Below are 17,745 nucleotides of genomic sequence, written 5' to 3'. Positions count from 1 at the left end.
GGAGGAAAGGAAAGGCGGGTGTGCCTGCTGGGGAGCCAGGCTTCTGAACTTGGAAGTGGGCCATGACGCAGCAGGTGGCTAAGCTGACCGAGCAGGGCGAGAGCTGGGGCTCGCGCTGGGGCTGGGGTTGGCCCTGGGGCTGGGGCTGGGGCTGGGCTGGGGCTGGGGCTGGGGCTGGGGCTGGGGCTGGGCTGGGGCTGGGGCTGGGGCTGGGGCTGGGGCTGGGCTGGGGCTGGGGCTGGGGCTGGGGCTGGGCTGGGGCTGGGGCTGGGGCTGGGGCTGGGGCTGGGGCTGGGCTGGGGCTGGGCTGGGGCTGTGGCTGTGGCTGGGCTGGCACGGGCTGGGCTGGGGCTCGCGCTGGGGCTGGGGCTGGGGCTGGGCTGGCTGCCCACAGGGAACGAGAAGGGCTCCCCGTGTGTGTGAGACAGTGACCTGGCAATGGGGCCTGATGCCTCTGCCACTAGTTTGGTTTCGCGGCCGGCCCAGATATTCCCGACACGGTGGGTGGAGATTGTTGTGTCCTGAGAAGCACAAACGCAACACGTTGGGCTGGCATGCTGTAAGGATTGTTCTCAGGATGCTGTGGCCTCTTCATTCTTCTCGCTTCCCATGTGAGCATTTCCAGACCACGGAGCAGAAGAACGATTTCCACACGGGACAACAGACACTGGAGCGCCACGGCAGCTGGCTCAGACCAGACTGACCGCGTGGGCGCAGTTACTCATCCTCAGGCCGCTGCTTTCCATGTTTTCCTGCCCCCTTTGCTAAGGCTGCCTTTTTAGGTGGAATGTAACAGAAGCCTAATTTCTGACTTGGTTCTGACATCTAAGGGACCCATGTGAGGGCAAACATGGCACCAGGGAGCCTGGGAGGGCCCTGGCCTGTCCCTGGGCACACGACCTTGTCTGCAGTCCGCCCATTTGTTTCCCCAAAGGAGGCCCCCAGGGAGCCTTTCAGGTAACTCACCAGCTGAGCTCCTCTTCCAGGGCACCCGTGGGCGTAGTCCCACCCGCGGGCAGCGTGGATGGCAGCGTGGGACACTCGGAGTGCTCCAAGTCCTGGGACCAGACTGGGCCAGGGGGGCTGCCATCCGTCTGCTGGCGCCGCGTGGCCCCCAGTCCTCAGATCCCTCTGCTGAGCGGGCACTGTCACCCACTTCCCTGATACCCCCCCCCCCCCGCCCCGCAGCCTTCCTTTCCTGTGAGTCTGACTCAGCTGCCCCTGTAAGGATGGGCCAAGCCACCCCTCAGCTCAGTGCCTGCCCTGCCTGTCCCCTCTCCCTCTCCGCTGGCCCCACTGAGTGCTCCAGTGTCCACATGGCCTCAACCTGCCTCCCCCAGGTCTGTGTCCAAACACTACCTGCTCAGCAAGGCCCACGCTGACCACTGCCCGCCTCCTCCCTGCTCTGTTTTCTTGTGTCCCTTGGCACCTTGGCACTCTGTTTGGTTTCCTTGTTGATTATGTTCTAGCTGACGGCTGTCCCCCCCCGCCTTACTAGTATGACACTGTGAGGCCAGAATGTCTGTTCTGGCCACGGACGTATGGCGAGCTGCAGAACAGTGGTGGCACTTTGTGTGTGCTCAGTGAGTGCCTATCCAGTGGAGGATGAAGTCCCAGTTAGTAATAAGAGTCGTGTAATAGTCTGAGATCTGAGTCCCTCCTTCCCGGCCCCTTTTGCTTAAGTTGAGACAAGAAGCCAACAGTGGGAATCCACAGCCCGAGAACAGAGCCCGACTCTGGCGGCCGAGTTGAGTCAGTAGCGGCCATGGCTCAGGCTTTGGCCTGCTGTCCTGCAGCCCCTCATCTGTCCTCCACTGCACGTCACTTCACTCAGGCAGAGGTGTGTGAGCGCAGGGCCCTTCACGGTCACGCCTTACACAGCGTGTGCTGACACTTCCACCCTCCAGATGCCTCTGCCGAGTGGTGGGGATGAGATGGGGACGGCTGGAGATGGGAGCCACCCTGAGGATGGGCGATGGATGTGACCATGGCAGAGGGTGTTCAGGGGAGGGCAACATACAACCCTGGAGGGCTGGCCACCTCCAGTGTGTGGGTCCCGCTGGAGACTTTAGGCAGGGAGCCACCGGGCATGGAGATGCATAGCCAGGGTTTAGTTTCAGAAAATCCCCTGAGACTTTGTGTGTGTGTGTGTGTGTGTGTGTGTGTGTCTGTGTACGTGTGTACACGCGTGTGCTCTCATGAGCCCCCAAAATGATAATTTATGGAACGAGTTCCTTTTTTAAAACAATTTTTTCTCAAAAGTGGTAAAACAAAACTTCTGGCAAAGTATCAGAGTTGAGGCCTTATAGTGGGGATACCTTAGGCCATGCTGGGTGACCACCCGACATCTGAGTGGGGTTTTCTCCTGGAGCATCACGCCTGGGCAAGGGGCCTGGGGCTGTGCTCCTCGTCACCCCCAACAAAGGACCCGGCGCCCTGGGGACACAGCCCAGCCCCTGGCGGGGGTGGGGGCAGGGGCAGGGGCTTTGCTCGCCCCGTCCTTCTCCGGCCTTGCACTCGGGTTGTTCCAGGTTGTTGGCACTGTCACAGTGACCTTCCCTGAAAGGTCTTCTGGGACACAGGCGCCTGTTCCTCTGAGGGAAACACCAGCAGAGAGAGAGGTGGCTCCAGCAACCATGTTCACTCACCTTTGCAAGCAGACGTCAGAGTGTGTCCCACGGCCCCTGCGGCACTGGGTGACAGACCTCAGCAACACGGCCATTCCCACATTTGACCTCTGCCCACCTGACGGGTGAAAGCTCCGGGAGCAGTGTACGTGGTCACGTCGTCACTGCCGAGGCTCAGCGTCTCCACGTGTCAGTGACCACCTGGCTGTTCTTGGGAAGTGCATGTCTCCCTCTCATGTTTCTGTTCAACCAATTTTTCCTGTTTATGCTTTGGGGGTGGGCATGGGGTGGATGACGGGGTGTGTGTGGGTGTATGGGTGGGCGGGGGGGTGGAGCCTCCCTTCTCTGTCCCCTGGAGGAGTGCGTGTTGGATCAGAATCATCGGTTCCTTGACTAGCAGGGCTCTCCTGGGCCGTGGGTTCCCTTTGGGTGAAGACTTGAAATGATCAATTCAGTATCTGCAGTGATTATGGGTCATCATTCAGGTGTTCTATTCCTTCTTGAGTCAGTTTTGGAAAGTGACATTTTCACCAGGACTTGGTCCGTTCCAGCCACGGTTTCCAAATTCCTGGCAAAAGGGAGCGGTGCTCTCTGTCCTTTGTCTCTGCAGCGCTGTAGCTGCGCCCCTTCTGCTCTCGACGATTATTTGTGCCCCCTCTTTGGGTCTCTTCATTCTTCATTCGTCTGCCAGACTTGTCCATTTACTTAGTTGTTTCAAAGACTCTCCTTTCAGCTGCAGTGTCTTGCTTTTTTCAAAGTTTACTTCTGTCCCTTTTCTGTGTTTTTCTCTCCGTTCTCTGGGACCGTTCTCTCGCTCACTTCGTCAGTTGTCTGTCGTGTTTTCTGCTATGTGCACTTAAGGTTACATGTGTCGCCCAGCGGTATTTCACAGCACCTCGTGCACTGGGGTATGTGGCATCTCCATCATTGTTTAGTTCTAAGCATTTCCTCGTTTCTGTTCTTTGACCCACGAGGGCTGTGTTTTCTGAGGTCCAGCCACAGGACACGTGGTTCTCTTTCTGGTCCCAATTCCTAACAGATGGCGCTGTGGAGAGAGGAGGGGCCGTGGAGACCTGGTGACGGGCTGAAGCGCAGGCAGCCTGCACGCACCCCACGTGCCGGCCAGTGTGTCAGAGTTCCACTTATGGCTGTCAGACCAAGCTTGCTAATTGTGTGGCTCGCATTTTGGTTTCTCTACTGATTTTTCTGTCCTCCGTCTACGAAGGACGGGTCAGACTTCCACTGTGAAAACCTCTGCTTTTAGTTCTGCCAAGTTTTACTTTTGAAAGTGACTTCACTACATCCGTGTAGATTGTAAATCTCTCTGTCCTTCTGCTGAGTGGAAAGTCCTGTCGTAGCCTCGTGACTTTCTTATCCAATCACAGCGTTCCCCGAGATCTGTTGTGCCAGGTGTTGGGGTGTCCCTCTGGCCCCCCTTCTGCGGCTGTGCCTGGTGTTCCCGTCTCCGCCGTGCCACATGCATCTCCCGTGAACAGCATGAGGCTGGCCTCGCTGTCAGCCCTGCACCCAGGGCCACTGTGTGCTCCACATGGCCTCTGGTTATGACCATGGCTTTGGCTGCCGGCTGCTGTTTGGTTTCATTCAGATTCATTTCTGCCATCTGACTGTGGTGTTTGGCCCCTCGCTCTGGCTCACTCCTTTTTCTCTTTTCCTACCTTCTCTCAACATGGCTGAGGGCTCACTGCTTTCCAGTCGTCGCTCTCCTGAGTAAAAAGATACAGCCGATCGCTGTTTTTCTGTCACGACCCTTAAAAATGTTAACTTGTGCCCTTTGCGTGGGCAGTAAGCTCACCCCTCCCTGTACAGCCAGGGCCCGGGCTGCTCTGGCTGCAGGTGGGGACACAGGTTGAATGCGGGACAGACACCCAGGTGGGCACGCTCCGGAAAGCTGACGTGCTTGTCAGACATGAAACGCATCCGGTGTAAATGGGCGGCCCCCGCGCCCTCCGGCCCTGCGAGCCCACCAGCACTGCACCCCTCTTCCGGTTGTCGTGTTGCCCCTCTTTATTTGGCCTTTCCCACATTCACACCGTCATCTTTGCTCGTCAGCCCTTCTCATTTCTCAGACCTCCTCTGCGATCGTTTCCGTCTGCCTCCAGCACGGCCCGTAGAATGTCCCATTCTCTGGGTGTTGCCTTAAAAGCCTTCGTTTCACCCTCGTTCCTGATGGGTAGGTGCGCGGGGCTCCCGGTTCTGGCCTGACAGCCCCTTTCCCTCGACACCGTGAAGCTGCCACACCTGTCGTCCTACTCGGTGAGCAGTCGCTGTCGGGAGATGCTCTGTGCTCTCTAGTTGCTCGTAGAAGTTCTGCAGGGTCGCTCTCATGTGCCAGATGTGGGTTTCTTTTTGAATTCTTCCTGCCTGGGTCTCATCTCCTTCCTGAACTGAGGGCTGATGCCACTGACCACTCCTGATGACCCCGAACCGTTGGCCCTGTAATAACGCCCCCCACACGCGTGGGGACGTTGAGTCAGTGAGCACACACCTTCTCCATCTGGCCGCGTCCCGTGTCCCTGGCTGCCTATGTGATCATTTCTTCCTTTTTTGCTTCCAGGTTACGTTTCTCTAGCTGATCTCATTGAGTTTCGAATTTCTGCTGTTAACTCTTTTCACATCGAAACCTTCTATTTGGCTGCCTTTCAAGTCGTTCAGTTCAGTATCAGGCATCTCTGGGTCTTTCATCAGATGTTAATATCTGTGGTTGTCAGGAATGCTAAATGTGCTTTCTTATAGTTTAGAACTGATGATTTAGTAATGGCAGTCTTTGAGGATTGGAATAGACTTACTTTGGGGACAGCATTAGATTTGCTGAGAAGTAGCAAAGCTGGCCCACACGCCCCTGTGTGTCCCTCAGAGTTTCCTATTGTCGCCGTCTTTCCTCAGTGTGGGGCATTTGTCACAGCCTAGGAGCCGAGCCTGGCTCATTACACTCACTAAATTCCAGAACGTACAGCGAGTTCCCCCGCTGTCCCGCGGCCCTGCCTGTTTCAGGGTCCTATGCAGGACCCACAGTGCTCTGGTCGTCATATCTCCTTGGGCTGTCACAGCTCCCTAGTCTGTCACTGCTTTCATGACTGCGACAGTTTTGAGTACTACTCAGGGACTTTGTAGAATGTCCCTCCATTTACACATATGTTTGTCCGATTTTCCTCTCGAGATTAGACTGGGGTGAGGGATTTAGGTAGCAAGACCCCAGAGGTCAGGCGCCCTCTCGCACACTTCCTGTCCGGGCTGATGCATCTGTCCCCGTGACTCATGTGCTGAGTTAACCGTGGCACTTGGTCACAGTGGTGTGTTTGTCAGGGTCTTTCCCCCTTTTAGTGGAGGCTGTTATCACGAGCTCAGCGTCATGCTGGTTTACTTCTGTGCTTTATGTTTTCACTGGGGATGCGTGCTGCTTGGAACGGAGCTGGCCGTGCTACCAGGTGGCCTGGCTGGGGACGTGCCTCACGAGACGATGGGCAGTCGCTGAGCTATGTCGCAGAGCCTGGCTGCTGCAAATTGTGGCTGTCTGCTCACGGTGTTTAGACTGTTCTCACCCTCTGCCCAGAGCCAGGCCCAAGCCCCAGACTCTCCTCACATGTGTGTCCGCTGCACATGGGGTCTGTGTGCCTGTTACCCTGGCCTGGCCTGAGGCAGCCATCGTGGGGCCCAGACTTGTTCCCAGGACATCTGACCTCCGCTAGAACCCAGCAGACCTTCCCCGCATGTGTAGGCTTGTGCAGTTACTTAAAGTTTTGTTAATTGTTGTGTTTTCATGATGTATTCCGGAAATGCCGGGAGTGAAAGGCCTTCCTTCCTGAAGAGACTGCTCGCTTCCTTTACTTTTCCCCCCATGATCGAAAGAAACCCATGACTAGGGAATAGTCAAGCATTCTTATTCACAAGACCGAGAAGTAATACAATGATATTTTCAAAAAGTGGTCATGGATTCCCCTAGTCTTACGCTGTGGCTGAAACAGTGGGGCCAGGTGGCGTGGGGGCCTGTTACGCCCGCCGCTCCTGGGCCTGGCGGTTCTTCACATGTAGGAACCCCAAATATACCTGGTTGTCTCCTAAGAAGAGCACCCTAACGAAAATACATCTTCTTTGTGTAAGTTTGTCTCATAAATACCAAAGCCACGTTTGTCTTTCTAAAGTTATTTTCCTTCTCTGCTAGCGAGCGTGTTCAGGAAACCCGCTGACAGGGAGCGTCCTCCTGTGTCACATGCACAGGGCTTTGTCTTTATACTCACTGCACATTTACACGTTGTTTTCCAGCTTGATCCTCTCCCAGAAAAGGTTTTACAGCAGAGACCCAATGCTAACGCTGTCCGGTCCGTGGAGAAGGTCATTGAAATCCACAGTAAGTCGTCCGGGCCAGGCACTCAGCTGGGATCCCCGGCCCCCCCGTGGCCCGGCCCTGGGCTCCTCTCCACGTCACTGCCGCTGCCTCCCCAGCCTGCACTTGATGAGCTGGCGGAGACTCTCCCTTAACGCCCAGCAGCTTCCCCACACCCCACCGGAAAAGTGTCGTCAGCTCCGTCTCACAGGTCAAAAGAGCTGAGCAGCCTGAGTCACTTGCTTCGGGCCCCCAGCTAGTACAGGGGGCTGGGTGACCCAGTGTCCTGGAACCTAGCCTCTCGCCCTGGCCAGAGCCTCCCACCCCGCCGGCACAGAGTGCAGGGCCCCCCGTTTCCTAGTATTGCCCCTGGAGCAGCAGGTCCTGGAGGCCAAGGGGGCTGGCACACAGCCAGGCGACTCATGGCAGCGCACCTTGTCTCCAGTGAGCCGGCAACGGCCTGTCCTTATCACAGAGCTCAGTTTGTCCTAGGTCCTTGGGATGGCCCAGTCCTTGAGACTGTCTGTGCAGGTGGGTGGAAAGCAGGGGTGTGGCCCCCATGTTTTTCTGCGTGTGTTGGGTTCCTGGCCTTGGAGCTCTTCCCACCCACATTCATGATGAGAAGCCCCTGCATGTGAGGAAACACTGATGCCGGGGCCACGCTTCCTCGTGCTCAGGCCCATAAGGACACCCCGTCATCACGGGGCCGGGTGGGACATGCCCCGGCACTGGGCGGCGGTCTTCCCAGAGTCAGGGCGCGGCCCCCACTTGCGCGCCCCCGGCCCAGGCCCTGCGGCGTCCAGTGACCGAGCGCATCCGTCACGCAGGTCAGTACTGGCGCTCCCTGCAGCGCCTGCCCCCCACGGCGGCCTACTCGCTGGTCGAGGCCCAGGAGTGCGAGAACGAAGAGGCTGAGACCGTCACGGCCATGGCCTCACTGTCCGTGGGTGTGAAGCCGGCCGACAAGAGGTGAGGCCCCTGCACCACCCTGGCCGTGCCTCAGGGTCACCGAGGCCACAGGCCTGTGGGCGCTTCCATGAACGGGGGCGCCTCCGGAAGGAAATCTGAGTCTTTGCTCTTGTATCTGGAGCACGAGGCTTCTCCACATGGGCCGTCCAAGGGTACCAGGGGGCAGGAATGGAGGGCAGACGTCCCCAAGTGACTCTAGAACCCAGGCAGTGTGGCCACATCTGTCCAGTGTGAAAAACCCTCAGAAACACTGGGAGGAGAGGGCGGGCGGGTGGGCCCCAGGGGTGGCCGTGGTCCTGTCGGGCGCAGCAGTGCAGAGGCAGGCCGAGAGGGCCCGAGCTGCCACTAACCCGCTCCCTTCTGTCTCCTCTGTGTGCGCCCTGCCCCGCGCCTGCCTCCCGGGGACCCGCCGCAGACCCGAGGAGGAGCCGATGGAGGAGGAGCCGCCCCTGTAGCCGCTCCGGACGCTGCGACTCTCTTGTTTGTTTGTCTCTGTCTTGAAGCTCCGCCAAGAAAAGTTCTGCTTCCCTGTGTCCTGCAGGCATTCTCAGAGTCCGCAGGCACGTCGGGGCCATGCAGAGCGGGAAGCCCTCTGCCTGCCAGACCCCAGGCGTCCCTGGGCAGGGCAGCATTCCATGGGACCCGGGACAGACGCCGGGATGAGCAGACATGGACACGCATGAAGCCAGGCAGCTCCCGGCTCCCCGAGGGCGCCGCGGAGGAAGGAGGCCTGTGACAGCTCGTGGCACAGTTGCCCGACTTAGCTGACACGAGGAAAAGAGAACGAAAATCAAAGATCTAATAATATAAAACAAACTTGATTAAAACTGGTGCTTAAAGTTTGATGATTACCCACAATTCCACGGTCTCCGTGTAAACCACTCAACTCATCTTGTAGCTTACTTTTTTAAAAAAAGAACGTTTCCTATGGCTCTGGCCTGCCTCTGTGAACCATCGCGGTGTGCAGTGGGGGTTTGCAACCAGCTGGGGGTCAGAGGGGATGAGCATTTAAGAAAACAAAACCGGACAAAAACAGAAACGTGAGTCTGCAGGAGCTGGCTTTGTTTTCTCAAAGCCACTGGAAGATGTGAGTTTGTGCCTTTTTTTTATTGCTCTGATGGATTTTTGTGGCTGGGTTTTCTGAAGTCTGAGGAACAATGCCTTAAGAAAAAAATAAACAGCAGGAATTGGTGGGACAGTGAGTGTCCTGTGGCTGGTGGGGCCTGGCGGTGCCCGCAGGGCGGAGGTCACCGCGTACTGGCCTGGGCTCCGGCGGCTCCGTGGGGCTGTAGACCTGCCGCCCTTGTTTTGCTTTATTGCTGTTTAAGAAAAATGGAGGTAGTTCCCAAAAAGTGGCAAATACTGTTGGGGGTTTTGAAGTCCCACAAATTTTAAAGGAATCCAAAGTGTTCTTTCCTCATCCATCACATAGCAGTTGAGCATCTCCGTTTGGTTGTGAAGCATGGCCTCGGCACACTTGCAGTGTTACGATCAGAATGCTTTTTATTAAAAGCAAGTAGCATGAAGTATTGCTTAAATTTTAGGTATAAATAAATATATATGTATAATATATATTCCAATGTATTCCGAGCTAAGAAACTTGATTCTTATGAAATCTTGATGAAATATTTATAATGCATTTATAGAAAAAAAAAAAAAAAATATATATATATATATATAATAAATGCCGATTGTAAAGGTCCCTGGCAAATGAATGCCTTGTGACTTAGATACCAGGGTGCTTATGGGAAGGGATCTAGTCTGAAACTCCCGTGTTTTGACTCCAGACGGATGGATTTCAGGTCACCAACACATTCGCCACTGGCAACTGCCCTGCAAGCTTGTCCTTTGATTGTAATTGTTTTCTCACAGAACCCCTCCCGCTCCACGCCTCCGGGCACACAGGTACCTACTGAGTTTTATAGCAAAGAATACAAATTTGCTGTTGATTTTTTTATATGAATTTTTCACCAAAAGTTCCTGAATATGCATTGTTTTGTGAATTTTACATTTTTTCTCACCATTTAGCAGTATTCTGAATGGTAATCATGTCTGAACCTTTTTCCTTTCTAAATTCTTGTACATTTTTTTTGATTTTCAAAGGTGTTTTTTATTTACATTTTGGTTTATTTTCTACAGTGAGCCGTTTTCTGGGGTGTACAGAACTGTTGCCATCAGAGTTTATTTTCAGAAAGTGAGCAGCACATGAGAGGCGACTGAGGTCTCTCAGTGCCGTGTCTTTCCGAGTTCTGTCAGAGTAGCTGTATCCAGAAGCGGGGGGCCTCTTCCTCCCACACCGGTAATGTTACAGGGGTGCTGTTTTCCCCTCCGTAGCTGGTGTGGAGAGACTTGCTCATGACACTGAGCTGGGGGGCTTGCCAGACCCCAGGGGCCATCCTGAAACTCGCATTTCAACTTCTCTGACCACATGGTCAGGATAGAATTTTAGCTTCGGTTTCCAAAGACCTTTTAAGCATGTCAGCAATGCATGACCCGGCCCCCGTTCCAGGCCTTTCCACGGCAGCCCCACGGCCAGGGCCCTTGTCGTCGGGCGAGCCTGCAGGGACACCAGACTCTGGACCGGAACAGCCGGTCCTTGCTCTTTTTCTCTGTGACAGTAACTGAACGTCACTTTTTACTGGTAACTTAGTTGCCAGCACTGGAAGCCACCAGTTTCGTTCCACAGTGTGTACCGCATTCAGACTTCTGGGAGGAGGTTCAGACACAGCATGCCCACGGGAGGGGACCCCGAGCCACGTCTCTCAGTTTGGTGACGTTTACAGGGTAGGTTCTGAAGGAGACGCTGGACAGATGGACTTTTGCCCAAACAAATCCGAACTCGGATTGGCTTGGTCGTCAGGACGCTGTGGTTCACGTCCTGGCTGGGGGTTGGAGAGCAGGACAGCAAGGCCTTGGGACACGTTTGACTTTCTCTTCTTGCTGCCACTCCGCTCTGAAGCCGGATGTAGCAGAAGGAGCCCTGTGGAAGCACCTCCCTCCATCCCCCTCGTGGCTCTGTTCTCCTGGGCCCCCTTCTCTGTGGGGTCCTCTGGGAACCCCCCAGCCGCCTGCCCGCTTCCTGCCAGCTGTGGCTCTTGGGGAGGGCCACTCATCTGACACTTTCACAGATGATGGCACAGCATGGACCTCTTGGTGGCCACGTTCTCACCGGGGCTGACTTCTGGTCACAGAGTCACGTTCTGCAGACAGGCCTGGCTGGGGGCGAGCGAGCATGAGCCGTTTGTCAGCTCACTCCAGCGCCACAAACGTGCTTGAAGCGTTACCGTGTAGCCTTTTCTTTTCTTTGAAGACACACTCAGCCCTTCCCCAGGCCAGCCGTCCAGGGCAGTCCAGGCCTACCTGCCCCGAGTGCGGGTGGGACCACCGCTGCAGGGAGGGCCCCCCACCTCCCTCTTCGGTCCTTGGACCTTACTTAGCCTTTTTCTTCCTTTGCAAAGGCCTTGGGGGCACAGGCCGGGGGTCAGCAAGTGAGCACTTTATCCCTTTGCGGGAAACCCCCTGACGCCACCAGGACTCGTGGTGTCAACCCTGCCCTTTGGCTTTCCCGCCACGCCATGCCACGCCACGCCACGTCCACGCCCCACCAGCAGGCGGCCGTCCCGGGGCCGCGCCCCAGCCTCTGGGACTGGCAGCCCCTCCGGTTCTGAAGGGCGCTTTGTCGAAGTGTTTCAGTTTTTCTTTCTCTTAAAAATCTGTTTCCAGAGGAAGGAGCGTTCTGCATCGGGCTGACGCAAAGCGCACGTGGGTTTTGCAGCCCCGGCCTTGAGTCTGTGGTTTCTAACTTTGGGTCAGAACATTCCTCCTCCCGGGTCACGGCCACGTGCTCATTCCACTCTTCTTTTGTAGACTTTTGGGCCCACGTGTTTTATGGGCATTGATACATATATAAATATATATATATAAATATATATGAATATATTTTTTTAAGTTTCCTACACCTGGAGGTTGCATGGACTGAACGACCGGCATGTCTTTATATTCACAGGTTTTGCACGCCACGCTCGGCAGCTGGGGGAGGAGGAAATGCCTTTTTATTCCCCTCTCATGACATTTGCTGATACAAAAAAAATGGGAATTTTTCTGTAACACGGAACAAACCCTTGAAGGAGAGTGAGGGGGAAACGTTTGCGTCTTATTGAACTCATTCTTAAGAAATTGTACTTTTTATTGTAAGAAAAATAAAGAGGACTCCTTAAACATTTGTCATTAAGAAAACAAAAGTTTATCTAACACGTGTGACATACCAACACTAGATTTATTGTATTTATGTGGAAGCCGTGTTTTAGGGGAGCCACACGGACGTCAAGTGAACGGCCTGTCTTCAGTTGGTTTGGAGGAATTTTGTTTTGTTTTGTTTCCTATGTTTCCTTTACCTTCTGTGCTGGCCGAGGGGGCGGGTGGACGCAGCCCCGGCCTTGCTGACGTGGAGAAGCGGCGAGCCCCGTTTCCGCACAGCGCGTTGATGTTTTATTACTTTTAGGTGATGTGTGGCTCAGATTTCACTCTCAGCTAAGCCGTGGTGAGCTGTGCGAGCACTGTGGTTTCAATTCTACTTTGCATTGAGAGGAAACCATTTCTTCCTTGTAACGAGGCGGGCCTTGCTCCCAGCCCGCTCACTTTGTCTCTGACACGATTAAAAGTCTCCTATGGAAAGAAAAGTAAGCCGACAGTGTGTTTGTTTCTTGCTGTGTGTGCTCCGTGCTGGAGGCCCTCTTCCCATTTAGGAAAATGACAAGCATGTGAATGTGACATACAGCTAAGAGGGGGCCTGACCTGTTCACCCAGGAGCTTGTTCCAGGTGGTGAGGGTGGAATTGCGCTGTGACGTCGTCACCACCTGCCTGCTGCCTGCCCACGCTCCCAGTGTGTCCCACTGGCAGCAGCCGCCTGTTTCTGCTGTCATTGAATCAGTTCTCTGCTTGTCCGGCCCTTCCAGTGGTTCACTCTTCTGCTCACCGAGTGGGAGGTTTTGTTCTTGGTTTGCTCTGCTCATTTCGTTTCGTGTGGCTGGATTGTTACCGGCTAACGGTGTCCTCTGACAGCCGACTATACTTCCACTTCACGGAGTCCAGGATTGTGTGCCTCGTTGCACAGCTTGTCACTCATGTGGTGTCAATAAAGAGCATTCATTGTTCTCACACGTCTGGTCTCTGCCCGTCTGCTCTCGTCTGCTGGGCTCGTGCGCCTGGGACCCGTGGGATGGATGGACCCTGGGACCCAGACCCATTGGCTGCCCTGTCATCCTTTGCCTGTACAAGACATGGGAGTGTCTTCATTTTAAACGTCCGATAATTTTAAAGTCCTTGCACTGTTTTCTGCCCCCAAATACTTTGCAACCTCGGCGAGTTGGGCTGGAAACACCCTTGGAAGAGAACAAGGCCCACGGGAGGGGCCCAGGCTCGGTCCTCTTCCCCCAGCTGGACGCACACGCCCCCTCCGTCCCCCAGGCAGTGAATCTGCCACGCGTCCGGCCCCCAGTGACCCCTCCAACTCCGTCCCTGGGCTCCCACTCCAGTGGCTAATCAGGGTGGGTAAAGGCCTCCACCTCGGCCACTGGGGGGCTGTCTGAGGTGCCTGCCCCCTCTCCCCACTTGCCCCTCCTTTTCGCACTCCAAGGTGACAGTGAACACCCTGCACACCAGCCCCCCTCAGGGTCTGCTTCCTGGGACCCAACCGGCGACACCCCGGGCCCTGGGATGAGGTGTATGGAGCATGGCCGTCTGAGCTGGCCGCCAGACATGGGCACAGCTGCCCATCGGCCACAAGCCTGGACCCGGGGCTGGAGGGCCAGGGTCTGTTCTGGGAGCACATTTATGAGGATCTCGTCATCAGTTTAGCCCAAGCCAGAGCGTCTTGGGACAAGTCCTCACTTCTGAAACAGACCCGAGAAAAGAAACCTTGGAAGAGGCTTGGAGCTCTCGGGCCGGCCAGGCGTGCTGAGGGCCTCTGTCCTTCGGTTTTGCTAGTATACAATGCACGTTTTTATGACACAGCTTTTGAATCTGAAAGTTACTTTTTAATATACATTACAAATCACTTGATACTTTTTTACCTTCCAAAAATATGAAATGCCCCAACCACATTGAGGAGAGAAAATGATAGGCTCGTGTGTGTGGCCTCCGTGGAGACACCGAGTTTCCCTTTCGCATTAAACGCTTTGACAACACAACTGGCCCATGCAGCCCACCCCGCTCTCTTCCCCCCTTTCTCTGCCTTCACGCTGTGGGGCGGAGCAGCTGCCCCCAGAAGAAGGCTGAGCAGTGACAGTGAGGAGACCAGAGCCCCATAAACCAGGACGCTGCTACAAAGATGCCGGCTTCACCTGCCTTTATGTAGGGACTCCGTAAACGACCAACCCAAGTTGAAATGGCCTGGGGCGGGAAGAGGGGCAGGGGCTGCAAGCCTTACAGACTAGTCCCAAGGTTTGGGGCAGAGTTCAGGATAATAGCGTCAAAACTTTGAGAAACGGAAGGAAGAGGCAGGAACCTTCAAAGGTCCTGAAACAAGACGTGAACTCAGACCTACCCCGGGGTAGAAACAAACTATCTCTTAAGAATTTAAAATAAAAAGATCAGTGAAACAAATTGAGTTTGAGTTACTAGCCACTGTCTGGAGAGAGACCACTGCGGAACCTTTTATCGAATCCCGGTGGATGGCACACAGCACACGGGGTGAGAAGCAGGTTTGGAGAGTGCGTTGTCCCATCTGTGCAGTGGTGGCAGGACGGAAATGTCTCAAGTCCCAGATATAACCTGGTAATGGGCAGTGGGACCGAGAAGTCGGCCGGAGCTTGGGATGGGGGGGGGCGGGCTGGCCACTGGGAGACTGGCAGGAGGCGGGGGCTATGTGACACTCATCTGTCTCGCATTGTGTTTGCACTTCTGAAAAGACAAAAAGAAGTAATAGAAGACATCACAAAGGAAGACCACTGATCAGTGAGTTCATGGCAATGTGGAAAGTTCCAGTCTAAACACCGGGAACTCAGCAAACAGCTTGAGAAGCCAGCACGGCAGCTCACTCAGTCCACACAAAGCGTGTGCAAAGTCACGGAAGATGAGAGACAGTGGTTCAATAAACATACAGAAAACTAGTAGACCTGTTGAGTAATCTAAAAATATCCCTGAAAGAGAAACACAATTTGGGGCCATGTGTATTTTAATGACTCGATCTGTCAAATGCTGGTGTGGGAGGAAGGGACATTGTTAGTGAGAAGACCACAGCTCCAGGCGCACATGAGACTTCAGAAACTTACAAATGGCTGTGCACCGATGCGGTCATTTCTGGGACTCCGCCCCAAGGACATAAATCTAATTGCAGAAAACGTTTTCTGTACAGAGATGTTCGTTTCAGCATTATTTCATGAAAAGTTGGAAACGCCTCAAAATATTTAACATTGGGAGCCATTTGGTGGCCGAGTGCTCAGCGTGTGGGCAGCGTCCAACTTAGTGGGGTGACTGTCACCACCGGCCTGTGCCAGAAGGAGAGTGGGAGAACACCGTGTGCAGGATAAACAGAACCAAAGGTAAACTTGAGCCTTTGAGGATGCACCCGAGGAGGAGAGGGACAGTGGCTTCCCTGTCACCGTGGTGGAGAGGGATTACTCCTTTTTGACGGAAAGGTGTGTGTGTTAGTCAGGAGACATCTTACTACACTGGTGAAGACTGGCTTTCAAGCTGCCTTTCCCAACCTCCCCCCACAGAGCAGTTTCCTCAAGGACTTTCACAGCTGGGATTTCATAGGGAAAATGCATATGTGGGGAACGTGTTTTCTAGCTCATTCCTCTCTTGTCCCCAGGCCCAGAGGGCATCCTCGTCCCACTGTCCTGGGTGCATGAGGCACATGGAGCGTTTGCCCTACGTCAGCTGGGCCAAGGCCTCTACCGGGCTGAGGGACCTATGCCTGACAAAGCCAGCTGCGGGGAGCCCTCCAGCCATTCAACAGGATGCCCAGCCCAAGGTTTGGGGTGACCTGGCCTGACCTCCCTGCAGGACAGCTGTCACCTAAGAGGATGTCAACCCAAGCACTGAGCAGGTCTCTGGCCACAGTGGCTTTTATCAACGTTGTTATTGTCCCACATTTTATTTGTTCTACATCATTGTAAGATGCTCAATGTGAGTGAAAAGCAGTTCCTGGGGGCAGAGGTACCGTGGAGGCTGTGCTCTGCTGCCCAGAACCCTGTCAGACTGAGGGGCTCGGCTGCCAGCCGATGGAGGAGGCTGGGCACCATCGTGCACGTGTGATCGTGCACGTGTGACAGGATCGGGTGGCGACCAGCGAGCAGGAGCAGAGTGGCCTGAGGAGACGCCAGGACCAGGTGGGAAGCAGCCGCGCGTCTCGGGCCCCTTCACTGTGGCCGGGTCCCCTATTTGTGGGTCCCAGGAGCTCCTGCTGTGGGTCCGGCAGGAAAACCCTCTCTCCCGGAGCCTGCCCCATGTCAGGCAGAGGCAGGACCCAGGCGGTGTCCACACAGGACGCGTGCACAGCAGGCCTATCGGGTCGGTCCCACCAGGAGCCAGCTGCAACCCAAGGACCCAACAACAGGAGCACAGGATGCCTGAGAAGGGCCTGTGTGAGGTCTGCAGAAACCTATGTATGTGGGCCATCGGGGGGACAATACATCGTCATCTTCTGTTTCTGGAATGTTCAGGCCACTTGGCAGGGGTCCTAGACGACTGAGTGTGGGACATGCCCTGGCACAGTTTGTGTTTGAGTGACTGGGACCTCGTGTCCACTGCCTGTCCCACGGATTCGGGCACCGTCAGAAGCCACAGCCCCTCCCTGGGCTGCGCTCTGCTAATCTCCAGTTCCCGCCTAACCCCCTCTAAGTGCTGGCTTAGGGACAAAGCTCCGGGAGTGGACAGTGCTGTCCTCGGCTCCAGGCAGTGTTTTCATAATTAAGTATGTCCAGCATGCAAGACATTTTTTACACATTGTTAACTTAAGCTGATGGATTTGTAAAGTGACGGCCAGGAGCCAGCGGTGGGCTTCTCCACCTGGGCATGGGGACATGGGGCCCTCTCCCGCCCTCACCAAGGGCAGGAGGCAGCACCGGGAGAGGCTGGACAGCTGGATGGCTAGGGCTTTCTGAGGTTTCTGGAAACTTCGTCCGCCAGGGGGCGCCGCAGGGGAGAGGCGGCTGTAAGGTTTGGGGGGCAGTGGGCACAGCAGGGCCTGGACGGGAGCCCCCACCTGCTCGGACTTCCCGGGGAGGCCGGTGAGAGCCCAGCGCCACCTGGTGGTGATTCCCGGAACTGCAGCGGCGTCACCCTTGGCCCCTACCCACCCTGGTCCGACCCACCGCGCAGTCCCCAAGCCCTGACCCTGGTTAGAAGATGATGGAGGTAACAGTGGTGCAGTTTGCAAAGGTCAGACATCGCAAATCATTCCCCGATGCCCCAGGGAAAAGCAAACCGAGAAAGTGAGACCACTCACCCTGGTGGGAAACCCTGGGGCCCCTGCTCTCCTGGAGGACCCCAAGGGATCCCACGGCCCCAGGAAGCAGCCCTTGACTTCCAGGCAGCGAGGACTTCTGGGGCGCTCTGGGTACCCAGCGATGGCTCTGCTCCTGGGGGTTCCTGCAGCTCAGTGCTAATCTCTCATTAACTTGATGTGGATTTGCGGGGGTGCCAGCCACGTGCCAGGCACTGGGTGGACAGGACACATGTTGGTGGAGAAACGTCACATTCCAGTGGGGACGGGAAGACAGACACACAGCACAGCAAAAAGGTAACTTGTCTTGTGTACTGCAAGTTGAGACATGCTAGGAGTGAAAAAAAAGCAGAGAGGG

The 17,745-nt window shown here is 55.3% G+C and overlaps 1 protein-coding gene across 6 annotated transcripts in view; it reads left to right on the top strand.

Annotated features, from left to right (window-relative positions):
* Positions 1-13,092, top strand: part of HDAC4 (histone deacetylase 4) — a 288,740-nt gene extending 275,648 nt beyond the window's left edge. For all 6 annotated transcript variants that reach the window (XM_074316010.1, XM_074316018.1, XM_074316014.1 and 3 more), the window contains 3 exons: positions 6,909-6,993; positions 7,797-7,938; positions 8,354-13,092. In XM_074316010.1, the coding sequence (XP_074172111.1) occupies positions 6,909-6,993; positions 7,797-7,938; positions 8,354-8,393 (267 nt within the window). In that variant the 3' untranslated portion in view covers positions 8,394-13,092. The remainder of the gene's footprint in view (positions 1-6,908; positions 6,994-7,796; positions 7,939-8,353) is intronic.
* The last annotated feature ends 4,653 nt before the right edge of the window (positions 13,093-17,745 follow it).

This window comes from Rhinolophus sinicus, linkage group LG01 (assembly GCF_036562045.2).
Source record: "Rhinolophus sinicus isolate RSC01 linkage group LG01, ASM3656204v1, whole genome shotgun sequence".
NCBI lineage: Eukaryota > Metazoa > Chordata > Mammalia > Chiroptera > Rhinolophidae > Rhinolophus > Rhinolophus sinicus.
The sequence above is the reverse complement of the archived record's forward strand: the minus strand, read 5'-3'. Positions and strand labels throughout refer to the sequence as shown.